Source organism: Tupaia chinensis, unplaced genomic scaffold (genome assembly GCF_000334495.1).
Source record: "Tupaia chinensis unplaced genomic scaffold, TupChi_1.0 Scaffold139767_1, whole genome shotgun sequence".
Classification (NCBI taxonomy): Eukaryota; Metazoa; Chordata; class Mammalia; order Scandentia; family Tupaiidae; genus Tupaia; species Tupaia belangeri.
The window spans coordinates 102,111-115,426 of record NW_006199647.1 but is presented as its reverse complement, the minus strand read 5'-3'; the positions used below and the strand labels follow the sequence as shown (position 1 = coordinate 115,426).

At 56.3% G+C, this 13,316-nt stretch overlaps 1 protein-coding gene across 6 annotated transcripts in view; it reads left to right on the top strand.

Moving 5' to 3' along the window:
* Nucleotides 1–13,316, top strand: part of LEF1 (lymphoid enhancer binding factor 1) — a 118,584-nt gene that overhangs the window by 87,764 nt on the left and 17,504 nt on the right. For 4 of the 6 annotated variants that reach the window (XM_006162232.2, XM_006162233.3, XM_027765819.1 and 1 more), the window contains exons 6-9: nt 1,448–1,531; nt 3,321–3,443; nt 4,393–4,555; nt 11,127–11,234. In XM_006162232.2, coding sequence (XP_006162294.1) covers nt 1,448–1,531; nt 3,321–3,443; nt 4,393–4,555; nt 11,127–11,234 — 478 coding nt within the window. The remainder of the gene's footprint in view (nt 1–1,447; nt 1,532–3,320; nt 3,444–4,392; nt 4,556–11,126; nt 11,235–13,316) is intronic. The other 2 variants (XM_006162235.3, XM_006162234.2) reach the window with 1 other exon arrangement.

The following is a 13,316-nucleotide window of genomic DNA, read 5'->3' as shown; positions in this document are numbered from 1 at the left end:
TTCATTATTTACCTTAAGCTTTTGTGGTGGGGCACGTGTGCTTGCCAGAGAGACAGTGAGAGAAAAGAGAAATCACGCCCCGGGGCATAGCCGTACCACGCCATCCTCCATTCTCCTCCTGGGGTCAGGGCATGTATGCACACAAGCCTGGCATGAGTTTGAAACTACCCATTCTGGAGCCTGAACCGTGGTTGCCCGCGTGAAGTCCAGCAACATAACCGCTGTGCCGTCTGCTGGCCCTTATTTTATTATTTTTAAAAGCATTCTCACTTCTGTCTTCAAAAGTTTGAATTTTATTTTTAAAATGTATTTATCTCATGAGCAAGAAAGACATACAGACAGACGCCCCAACAGGACTGCCATGCTGTACCCACCCGCCCTCCTCCAGCCCTGGGCCGTGGGCATGCACGTGCCCCGGGCGCTCACACCCACACCGGCACCTTTCCCCGTGGGAGTGCCTCGCAGAGCAGTGTTACTCCCCGCCTGCAGTTTTCTGAACTGCGAGTGAGGCTCGTCGGGGAGGGAGGACGGGCCCACGTCGCGTAGCCTCCTTCGCTCACCTGGTCATTGGCACCTCACCTCCCCTGCTCCCACTGCCCACCCCTCTGCCATCCCCACGCCCTGGAGACGGGGCTCCGGCTGGGCAGGCGCTTCTTCACAGGGAAGGGCCACGGTGCCACGGACATGCCAGCCTTCTCCCTCTCCCTGCCTCGTCCCACCCGCGCTGTCTCTTTGCCTTCAGATCTCGCGTGCTCTCCCCACCCGTCTCCTCTCCTGTCTCTCCTTCTCACACAGTGAATCTCTGTCGGTAACTGAGTTCCACTGGCCATGTGGACACTAGCACACCTCCATCAGTTATTCTGTCTGAACGTAGCTGTCAGCAGGCAGAGAGCCCGAGTCCTGGCTGGCCGCTGTACGGCCGGGAGGGGCGTAGCAGGCTGGGTGTGGGAGCAGGGCTGGTGGGCTCCCCGGGGTGGAGAGAGATCGCTCCAGCCAGCAGCCCTGTGTCTCCTGGCAGCGTGCGTGTACATGGGGAAGGGTGCAGTCTGCTAAACTGTTCGCTTTCCTCTCAAGTTGCATTCCTTATCTCTTCCCTTCTCCGAAAATCGAAGGCCCTGATGAATAAGCGGCTTGGCCCTTCTCTGCAGGGCCGACTGTGCCTTGCTCACAGCCCTCTGTGTTCAGCAGTTAGCAATGGCCTACATGTTTGGAGGGCGGTGGGGCCAGAAGGGGAACGTGGAAGGCAGTCAGTCTGCAGATGGAGCCCTGATGTCGGCTGGAGGTGTCCCCCAGGCAGACCGAGAACCAGTGTCCTGAGTGGGCAGGGCAGGAAGGGCCGCAGATCCACGCTGGGTGGGGATGTCCCCCCTCTTCTCCCCTGTGGAGTGCTTGTCGTGGCCAGTGGCGTGTTTTGTCATTGATGGGTTCCTTTCTTCTGTGACCTCAGGCAAGGGCAGCCTGTATACCCCGTCACGGGTGGATTCAGGCAACCCTATCCGTCCTCACTGTCAGTCGACACTTCCGTGCCCAGGTAGGTGCAGGTGGCAGTGGCACCGAGGTCCCCGTGCTTGCATCGTGCGCCCTGCTTGCCTGGGCGGGACGGGGGGCGTGGGCGCGTGCCTCGCTCGGCACCCCCTCGCCCGCGTCTGTCTGCAGCGTGCCTGGCTCCCACTCTAGGCGGCTCCCCACCGGGTCCGAGCCACACTGCAGGCCCAGCAGGACCGGCCGGCCAGCTCTCCGGGAGCCTGTGCCTTGGGGAGCTCCCGAGAGGCCACCGGGACAGCTGGCTGGGGGCAGCAGTGCCGGGCTGGGACCGGAAGGAGGTGCAGCGTCCGGCCTGAGGCCGTCCTTTGCCTCCCTCGGGGGCTGGGTCAGTCTGCCCAGAGGGTCACCGTCCTGCCCCAAGGCTGCCGACTGCTGTCCCGTGGGGAGCGCGGCCTACCGTGTGACCCAGGCCCTGTGTGGACGTGGCAGTGTGAGCGGAGCTTGTGACCTGTGGGCCGCACTCGGAGGCTGCTCTGTGACGCTTATGCTTCGGGGAAGGATGGCTTCTGTGGCCTGTGCTCCATGTGCCCAGACGTGGCGTGTCTGTGTCTGCGTGTGGCTCCTCGCGGAGCCGGCCTCGGCGTGCCGCCGGTCGGGCTGGTGGTCCTAACTGGTTACGATCTGCCTTGTTAACGTGGGTACCACGTTCAGCTCCCGTGGAGACTTTCAGCTTTTCAAAGTATCTATTATTTGCCCTGCAAATGGTAAATTGGCCGGCTTGGGGGTCAGGGTGAAATTCATGTCCCTCCCCCTAAAATGTGTTTGCACACTGTGGACGTAGCGAGGGCTGTCAGGTGGCCGGATTTGGACGCAGGTACAGGACCGGCACCACGTGAGGTGGCCCACAGTACCTGTAAGCAGGCGTCCTCCCTCGGTCAGCGGTCTGTGTTTGCAGGCCTCCTGGGTACTTTTCACAGACTCCTCGACAGAGCTCCCGTCCTCGCTAGAGGGAGGGGCTCGTCACACAGGCTGTGGGCCAGACCTGAGAGTGCTGTGGCCGAGTCCGACGCTCCTTTACGAGGTTGGAAAGACGCCCCTACCGCACAGCCGACTCGGCCGCGAGCTCCCGCCGGCCGTGCTCCCGACTGGGCTCGCGTGGCGATGCAGGTCAGCTCCCTCCCGAGCACTTGCAGCAAGGCTTGCAGCCGTGTCGTTGCTGTCCCGGTGCCGAGCGTGAGCCTCCTTTAATCCCGTCCCCAGTTTTCTGGAAGGCCGATCTCTCGCACATGCTGTTTGCATAGGAAGTCATTTTGGACGCTGTTAATAGAACCTTATTAAGTGGGAGACTGGGACTCTCCCGGGACCATGTCTCATGTCCCTTCCTGCTGGAGAAGAAGCCAGCGAAATGCACCTGGCGTGGTGTTGGCGTTAGCCTGCAGGCAGATTTCTAGAGGTGACTTTTAGCTGTCGCTGAAACGTCACGGAAAGAGCCAAGTCTTAATCAATCGTATCTCCAATAATTACTCTTACCAAAATTCTCATTTGAAAATTGCTTTGTAAAAAACCATTCACTCTTTTTCCATCCTATGGAAAATACCAGATTGATCAGGAAAAAAAAGGTTAGATGTTCTTAGTTGGAAAAAAACTACAGGGAATAGTTATAAAAATTTTCACCTCAATATAGAAAGAAAAAGGATACTGACCGTCAGCCCCGGTCGGTCCCAAGCCCAGAGCCCGGCCCTCGCTGGCAGGCCATGCCGTAGGCCGGTCATGGAAGCCTGTCGGTGTCTGCGGGCCTGGGTCCTACTCTCCCTTCTCTTCTCGCCTTCTTCCAGGTTTTCCCATCACATGATCCCTGGCCCTCCCGGTCCCCACACAACCGGCATCCCTCACCCCGCCATCGTAACGCCTCAGGTCAAACAGGAGCACCCCCACACGGACGGCGACCTAATGCACGTGTGAGTACGCGTGGGTGTGTGCGTGTGAGAACGCACATTCCACCTGCACCGGCATGCGGGTGCAGTGCCTCCCCTGCCCCGGCCATCCCCTCTGCCCTTGTCCTGTTGATCGTCCCTGGCTGGCTCTGATTGGAAGGGAGCACCTTCAGAAGTGCGGCCACATGAAACGGAGGGCGCTCCCTGGCTGGCTGTGATTGGAAGGGAGCACCTTCAGAAGTGCGGCCACACAAAATGGAGGGCGCTCCCTGGGCTGCCGCTGATGGCAGGCTTTAAATCGGTTCGGACCGTGGGGAGACCTGCTAGCCTGAGGCGAGTGAGCAGCAGGGGTTAGTGCGTCCTGGTGTGCTGCTGCCCCGCTCTGAGGCGCCCACGCGGATCCGAGAAGGGAGCAGGTGGAGCCTGGCCACCTCCTGGGCCACCTGGCCCCAACTTTTAGGGCAGGGTTGGGCGGGTTCCCCGGGAGCCTGGTGGCTGAGCTGCCTTGGCCGGGTGCATGGGCTGGGGTGGGGATGGCAGGCCGCAGGCGAGGACCTGTGGAGCCCTCCTGCTGCTTGTCAGTGTGGCCAGGGTTGTGGGGAAAGGGCCTGAGGTTCTTTGAGCTCCTCACAGCGGCCCTTCACCTCCCCGGAAGCCACGGACCTCTGTCCTCAAAGAGCACTGGTCCCTGCACCTGTGGTCAGAGGCCACCGAGGAACTCGGTCTCAGGCCTGAGACGGGCACCCCACAGTTCCAGGCCCTCTTCCCATTGGCTGAGCCCCTCTGTGGCTACAGGGGCACTTTGTCAGGCCGAGGGTGCTGTTGGCAGAGTCCACCCTGAGAGGCAGCCGCTGCTCCTCCGGGACGGCCGTCGGGGGCTGTGGAGCAGCCGTGTGGACAGATGCTGTGCTTTTCTCGCCCTCCCTCCCCTCGTGCCCCTTCCCCTGGCCACATCACCGCCACCGCCTTTCAGGAAGCCTCAGCACGAACAGAGAAAGGAGCAGGAGCCAAAAAGACCTCACATTAAGAAGCCTCTGAACGCTTTTATGTTATACATGAAAGAGATGAGAGCGAACGTCGTAGCCGAGTGCACCCTCAAGGAGAGCGCGGCCATCAACCAGATCTTGGGCAGGAGGGTGAGTTGGGGAATCCGCGGCCGCCGAGGCCCGCCTCGCTGGGCTGTGGGCACTGAGTGTACCCGCACAGGCGGCAGACGCTGGCGGAGGCAGTGAGGGGTGCGAGGGACGGGGATAGCCTTCGGGAGGCCGAGGTGAGGCAGTTGTGCTTGTCAACTCGGGAGCCCTTCCATAAGTAGCCACATTTACACTTAGCTTTTTGTTAGAGACTTTTGCCATAGGGCACGTGTGCTCGCCGGAGACAGACATCCCCTGGGGAATGGCCACACCGCAACCCCCTCTCACAGGCCCTTCTCCACTCTCTCGCGATGTTGAACACACACGCACACGTGCCTGCTCTGAGTTTTAAGCCACCAGGTCCAGGACTCAAACCGTGGTCTACCCCGTGGGCATGCAGTGACGTAACTGTAACTATTACACTGACTGCTGGTCCCAACAGCATTCTTTAAACAACATGCAAACCCCTCTCCAAAAAAAAAAAGATAAACAAGATGCACTGCGCGTCTCCAGCCGGCCCGGTGCTGGGCGTCAGGTGATCCAGAGCCAGATACGCAGCGTGGTCCCTGCCTTTCTGGAGCTTAAGAGTTTGAGACGGGGTGCAGGCATGAGATGGAGAAGTACCCAGTCGTGTGTCATGGGGATTGTGGTAACTGCTGTGATGTGCGAGCAAGGCTCCAAGAGAAAGTCACAGGGGCTAGGGGCGGAAGACAGACGTGCTCACTGGTGTCGCGGTGTGCATGCGTCACCCACTGGGAGCTGGGGACAGAAGACAGATGTGATCACGGGTGTCACGGTGTGCACGTGCCGCCCACTGGGAGCTGGGGGCGGAAGACAGATGTGCTCTCGGGTGTCACGGTGTGCACGTGCCACCCACTGGGAGCTGGGGACGGAGGACAGACATGCTCACGGGTGTCGTGGTGTGCACGTGCCGCCCACTGGGAGCTGGGGGCGGAAGACAGACGTGCTCACTGGTGTCGCGGTGTGCACGCGCCACCCACTGGGAGCTGGGGGCGGAAGACAGACGTGCTCACTGGTGTCGCGGTGTGCACGCGCCACCCACTGGGAGCTGGGGGCGGAAGACAGACGTGCTCACTGGTGTCGCGGTGTGCACGCGCCACCCACTGGGAGCTGGGGGCGGAAGACAGACGTGCTCACTGGTGTCGCGGTGTGCACGCGCCACCCACTGGGAGCTGGGGGCGGAAGACAGACGTGCTCACTGGTGTCGCGGTGTGCACGCGCCACCCACTGGGAGCTGGGGGCGGAAGACAGACGTGCTCACTGGTGTCGCGGTGTGCACGCGCCACCCACTGGGAGCTGGGGGCGGAAGACAGACGTGCTCACTGGTGTCGCGGTGTGCACGCGCCACCCACTGGGAGCTGGGGGCGGAAGACAGACGTGCTCACTGGTGTCGCGGTGTGCACGCGCCACCCACTGGGAGCTGGGGGCGGAAGACAGACGTGCTCACTGGTGTCGCGGTGTGCACGCGCCACCCACTGGGAGCTGGGGGCGGAAGACAGACGTGGTCACAGGTGTCGTGGTGTGCACGTGCCGCCCACTGGGAGCTGGGGATGGAAGACAGACGTGGTCATGGGTGTCATGATGTGCATGTGCACACGTGGGTGCCAGAGAGCACACTGCCCACCCAGGGAGCTGTTGCCAGGCCTGGGGGCACCAGCCTGGCAAACAGAAGTGGCTGCTCTCTGAAGACAGAAGCTGACCTGTCCTACTGTGAGGCTGACATGGAAGAATGTCTGTGACCTGGAGAAGCCTGGGCCTAGAAGGTGGGGACTGGCGTGTGCACGTGCCAGGTTCTGGCCCGCCCTCGTCTTTTCATCCCTCCTCTTGTCCATGCTGATGTCTTTCGGAGCGCCCGTTAGGTATGAACCAGGCGAGGCTACCAGGGCAGCCGGAAGGCTGGTTATTCTTGCCAGGTGCTCCCCGCAGATGACCAGCCGCATTAGTGAGGGATGGGAAGAGTGGTGTGTGTGAATGCCTCTAGTGCAGTTACATTTGCACTTTAACCACACACTTTTAGAAACACTTCACCTTAACTTGATGCTCTTCACGTGTGTGAGATCGCTCTTCCACTTACGGCCCTTGTGCATTTGGTTTTGCAACCTCTCAGGAGATTCATGGTCTGCAGATAAGCGTTCAGGTGAGGAGGCCCGACAGCCCTCGTGAACAGAGGCTCACTGCCTGCCGTCTTGGCGACAGCTTTTACCATGTCTGTTCCAAACCTCGTAGACAAGCGCGTCCGTGACAGGCGCGTCCGTAACAGCGCACAGTGAAGGGCAGGAGGGAGCAGGCCTCTGGTGTGATCGATTCCCTTCGGATTGCCTAGAAATGCAGTGATTTCCAATCTGCAAGACACCAGGGTTGCAGGGCAGGGTGCGGCGGGAGATGATAGGTTCTTTGGTATCCTGTGTACAATGCCCTGTCTCCCTGTGGATTCCTAAACACTTAATAACAATAATTACACTGATTTCCCAAGGCAGCTCAGAGCCGACGAGCGATTCCCATCATCTCTGAAGAACCCTGCCTTAAAAGCTGAAAGGCTGAAGACCATTTTCCTTGACTCCTTTAAAAGAAGAACTCAAGAGGAAAAGAAGGGTTGACATTTTTATTTCTGCTTGTGCAAAACTCTTGGCTCTTTCTTTTTTCTTTTTTGAGGCGGGCCCCCTGGCCCTCCAGTGAAAATTACTTTGCTGCCCAAGAAAGCGAGGCTGTGAGCTGGAGATGGGCTCCCGATTTTTAAAGCCCTCTTCCAGCGGCTGCTACTTTCTCCACTGCCTTAACAATCCCCAGATCCGAGCCCGGTCCTGGGGATGGTTCTCATTTGGGATCTCGCTGTCTTTGATTTAGACAACTGTTTCTATTTATAAGTCCCTGAGATCTTTGATGAAGATCAGGCTTTCTACCCTTTCACAGCTCCCCTCTGGCGGAGCAGTCTTCACTGGCTCTTTAAAGTCCCTGCCTTTAAAACCATGACGTTTTACACTGGAGTGATTAGAGTGCTCGGAAGTGGAGCTGTTCCAGCCTGGAACCCGGTCTATTTTCGTTTTTATTCATTATTATGTAACTCTTAAAATAGAAGTATTATTTAAGTAAAGTTTTCTTCATAATTCATATTTTAAATAATAGCACAAATCTTGTTTTAAATAAGCTTTTTTTCTTTTAGACTCTCCTGGTTATCACAGATAATCAAAATGTTTGATCTTGGCATGCTATATGCTTTTTTCGAATTAAATGAGTATTTTCCCATGGAGAAATTTTTACCATGAAATTTTCATCTTTTAAAAACTTTGCTTTGGGGGCCAGCAGGTGGCATAGTGGTTAAAGCGCTAGACTCCCACGTGGCTGACGCAGTTCAAGTCCTGGACCCCGTGACTTGAACATCACATCAGGCCTGTGCGTGCATGCCTGAAACCTCAGGAGGAGAATGCAGGAGAAGGGACTGTGGCATGGCCATGACCCCAAGGGGATGATTTCTCACTTTAACCCTCTCCTCCTTTCTCCGGTGAGCACACACACTCTATGGCAAAAACCTTAAAAAAAATTTTTTTTAATTTTTTATTTTCAATAAGCAAAGAGAAAGGAAAGCATTTTTAGTCTATTCTGCAAATTCTTGCCCCAGAAAAGGCTCTGTCTAGCCTCTGCTGCGTCTTTTCTGTTCCGTGCAGAGGCAGTGTGTTCGTGCAAGAGAGATGGGGAGGGAGCACCCCGTTTCTTCAGTTCTCCACTGTGCCTGGCTCCTGCGCACACATACTTTGTCTGTCTGCATGTTTCAGGCTGGGGGCTGGGACTCGAAGCCTGGTGGCCGTGTGGGTGTGGCTTCCTCCATGCAGTCCTCACCTACTGTGCGGGGGGCTGGTCCTTATTTCTGTCTCCAGTGCAAGACTTTGATACTTTCTTTTCCTTCTGTTTTGTTGTCATCGTTGTTAGAGGGGCTGAGTGTACTTGCCAGGGGGTGACAGCATGTCATACCTTTTTCTCCGATTCTGCCTGCTTTGGGGATCTCAGACACATGCTCCCGGCGTGTTTCTGGCTTCTCTGGGACTTGAACCACGTGGTCAGCCGTGTGGGAGCCAGCTTCCCAAACCGCCAGGCCAGGCAGCCAACCCCAGCACTACTCTTACATCTACTGTTTTACTTTGGGTCAGTGATTTTTTTTCTTTTTTTGTCAGTAGGTTGTATCCATTCGATCTAAAAGCAACTGAGAAATTCAAATAGTTGTAGTTTATACCTTCCTCTGCTCCCTACTTTAATTTTTTTTTTTTTTTTTTGCTTGCCAGAGAGAGGAGACAGAGAGATGCAGAGGGAAAGGGGGAAGGCACCTCTCAGTGGGCCGTGGGCACAGGGCCAGCCCTTTTTCCACTTGCATTTTATTCCGTTTAGTTAGCTGGGATACTTTGTCCACCTGTTTCTGCTTTAACTGAAACGTACCTGTTTGGGTTGGGGTAAGCCCCAATCTTGATATATGTTTTGGGAGTTAGCTTTTATTTATGATTCTGGGTTTTCTCAGCCAGTTACAAAGCTCCCACTGGTATAAGCTACATGAAGTTCCGGTGTCTTACTCCTGTGGGCACATAGGCGAACTCGGCAGGAGTCTGGTCTGCTCATCTCTTTTCTCTTCTGGTAACCTTTTCCTCCGCTGGGTCCAGTGCAAACTGAGCAAAACCCACCACATGGTGCAGGCCCATCTCGGGTGTGGACATGCACTCCTGGCTGGAGCGGGCCGCCTTGTCCCCCTCATCTCCCTCTTCTGAATGGCCTCCTTCTTGGCCTCAGTCTGGCTGGTCCTGGTTTTTCCTACAAGTACAAAGAACTGTGTTTCAGATCACTTTTTTCAGCCCCCCCCCCCAAGCGATCTCTTTTCTTTTTAAATAAAAACAGACTACCTGGTTTTCCTTTAGGCTCTGGCCACATCTTGCGATATGTCATGCATTTTTAACTTTACACCCTGCGCTTCTAAAGCGATTGAAAAGTAAGTCCCTGCCCTACCAGCACCAAGGACTGGCTCCGAAGGGCTGTCAGAGAACTGGAGTCCGGTGCCTGGCACCCTGCCCTGCCCGAGACTGGAGTGCCAGGTGGGGGACGGGAAGGTGCCCTAGATGCCCAAGGCAGGTGTTTGCTTCCTTAAGGAGGGCAAGTGTCGGGCTGTGCTTTGGGACATTACATCTGAGCTGATGAGACTGTGGACACCTCCTCCAGGTGGCCTGTCTCCCTCCTTGTCTCCTTCCTTTCCCCAGTCCACCCATGCTGTTCTTTCTTTTCTTTTTTTTTTAAGAGAGATTTTTGCAGTAGGGTGTGTGTACTCACCAGAGAGACAGAGAACCAGAAAGCAAGAAATCACCCCCAGGGGGATGGCCACACCGCAATCCCTTCTCCTCTCAGGATCTTGTGCACACACCCACATGCGCTCGGCATGAGTTTTAAGCTGCTGGGTCCGAGACTTGAACCACAGTCAACTATGCGAGAATCCAGCGACATAACCGTTATACTATCTGCTGGTCCCTCCTTCCTATCATTTTTAAAGGCCAGAGTGGGGAGCTCAAAATCAGCATGCAGGGCAGCCATGGTGGGGAGGAGACAGAATGGGAAGTGCCTCGCCCGCCAGCTGGGTAGCAGGGTCACGCAGGCTCCTGGCCCACCGAGACAGGGAGAGCGCCGGTGTGTGGTCCCTTTCCGCAGCCACCGATACCTCTGCGGCCAGCCAGCTTTCCTAGCAGTCCTGCTGCAGGCCCTGGCACGGGCGGAGTAGGGGGATGCTTGCAGACCGTGCCGGGGGCCTGGGTGAGCAGTGCGCAGACACTGCAGAGCAGGGTGCAGGGGAGCCACTCGCGCCCTGCAGCGTCGGTGCGGATGTCCGAGTATGGTGCACTTCGGTCTTGTACAGCGGAAGGGGAGGGCTGGAGGGTGCCGGCCGGTACGAGTGTGTGATGGCACGGCCTGGGTTCCAGACGGCAGAATCCAGAGACAGTGCTCCTTGCTTTCCACCGGAGGAAGCCAGAAACCTGCCGTAAAATGTGCAGGTGTGTGTGTGCGAGACTGCAGTGCCACCCTGTTGACAGTTACCATGGAGACAGCCAGGAGACTGACAGACTGATGGACTGTTGCGGCCCTCCCCTGCAGACAAGATCATATGACAAAGGTTCCATGCTCTCCACGACAGAGCGGCCGCATGTTCGCGTCAGGGGAGGGTGCGTCAGTGAGACAGGTCATCCAGAAGCCTCCACATTTTGCATAAATAAATAGCACTGGGGCTCAGGTCTCAGAATACGCCCCAAATGTGAGCAAGGGCTCCCCAGGAATGTTCTCGTAGCGTGCACCGGAGGGGAGGATGCCAGTGTCCCTCCTGCTCGAGGGCGACGGTCACCTTTCGCGTGTTTCATGGTGCACGGGGGAGCAGGATGGTGCCCGCGGAGTCTTGGTGCCCCCGCAGCCACTGCCTGGCGGGGCCCCGGTGTGCCGCCCTCACAGAGCACCTCCGCGGGCCTGGCCGGGGGCTCGTTTTGTGGCACGTTCCAGTGCTACGTTGCTGACACCTGTTCTCCCCCCGTCTCTGTTTCAGTGGCACGCCCTCTCCCGTGAAGAACAGGCGAAATACTACGAATTAGCACGGAAAGAAAGACAGCTACACATGCAGCTCTACCCGGGCTGGTCCGCGCGGGACAACTACGTAAGCCCCTCCCCACCCAAGCGCGCCGCCGGCCGCCTTCTCTCCGCTGCTTTGGAGAAGGAAGTGTGTTTCCGGGTCTCCCATGTGGGTGCTGCTGTCTGCCTTTGCAGGCCCGTCAGCTGTGTGATACAGGGTTCCTGGATATGTGCGTTACGAGGCTTTGAGCTCTCCTAATGTTTATTTCCGTTTTGCTACGAGTGCTAATGCATTTTTTTAAAATAAAACTTATTTTGTTTACATTTTCTATAGGGTGCACATACCTGCCAGGGAAAGGAGGGCGAGAAAGGGAAAGTGAGAAAACACTCCCCAGGGGAGGTGGCCATGCCACCATCCTTCTCCACTCTCCTCTCGGGATATTGGGCATGCACGCACACATGCTCGGCATGATTTTCAAGTTGCCAGGCCTGGGACTTGAACCGTGCAGTTGGCCAAGGGGCATCCAGCCACCTTCACCACCATGCCACCTGGCTGACCCTAAAGGTTTGTAAATAAAAAAATAATACTTTACTATTAAAATGACGGTTTGAAATATATGTTAAAAGTCCAGAATCTCACCAGGTAAGGGTAGCGTTAGAAATAACGACTCGTGCCACCTTCCAGTACCCACTGTGTGGCTTTAGTTTTTACTCGGATGCATGTCCGCACACACAGCATTCTAGTGAGTGAAAGTCACAAATTAACCACTCATTTTTGCTGCTTTTAGACACGGAAGTTGCATTTTTTTAAAAAAAATCATTTTAATAATCCATCACTGATCACGTTTGCACGTAACAGTTCGTTTCATATTGAGGTGATTGTTTCCGTAGAATAGAGTCATACTAGAACTCCTGAGTTAAAGGATGTATTTATTTTGCACTTCTCAGTACATGCTGTCAAGTTGCTTTTCCAAACTTGGTATTATTTTCCACTTCTCGTAACACAGTGCTAGGTGACAGTTTGACCGAGGACTCCTTGGACCTGGTTCACGGTTTTGTTCTCTTAGTGTACCCTGACATCTGTGCTTGACTCTCATGCAGTAGAGAGGATATTTTTATTTTTTAAATTCTAATTTTATTGGCAAGAAAAGCCTCTTTCATATTGCTGTTCCTTTAGTATTATAGAATCGTCACATCTTAACAGAGTTTTGATATAGCCGAGGCTTTTTCTGAGAAGGTATACTGTAAATGACGTAGTTGAAGTTTTATGGGGACGAATGTTGCGTCCTTACGCTCTTACGCTCCCGAAGGTGTGGAAGGTCACTCTCGCCTTCACTGCTTCGGCCTGGGCTGGGCCCAGGCAGACATTGGAGTTTGTCCCTCCCAGTTCTGGGGCTCCCAGATGGCGGTGCAGGTTCTCTGGGGTCTGGAGGTGGCTCTGGCCTTGGCGGTGTCCTCGCCTGGCGAAGTTGGCCTGGGGATCTCCAATCTCCTTATGAACCCCTAGTCCTATCCATGAAGCTCCGCCCATGGGCCCAACCCCTCCCCCAGGTCTGGCTGCCTGTATGTCTGGCAGGGTTGGGACACTCCACATGGGCACAGCTTCTCCCGTGTCACCGAGGCCAGCCCTGGAAATGCCGGTGGGACGGCCTCAGTGTGGGTGGAAGTATCCTTGGGAGAGTGAGGACCAGCCACATCAGGGTGCTGTGTGTGCCGCAGAGAACCTGCTGGCCCAGGTTCCCAGGGAGGCACTGGCAGGATGCCCGTCTGAGCCCTGCAGCCATGGGGGAAGGTGCCCGAACTATCAGAATGCACTGTGCCCACATCTCCGGAGGAGTGTCCTGCAGTGTGCACCATGGGAAATGTCACCGTACTGGCCAGGGCTCAGAGCGTGGACACTGGGCACGGTGGTGGCATAGTGAGTCTGTCCTATCGTCTGGGACTGGTGAGCCCCCGCCAGCTCTCCTAAGCCATGTTTGGGTTGTTTTAATAATTACCACTGGCTGGTGGTCGTGAGCAACCCGAGCTGTGGGCCGGGTGGCAGCAGTGCAGGGGCACAGAGAGCCTTAGTGCATCTGCGGGCCGGGTGGCAGCAGTGCAGGGGCACAGGCAGTGTCAGTGCACCCGCGGGGCGGGGGGGAGCAGGGGGGGGGCCCAGAGAGGCCTG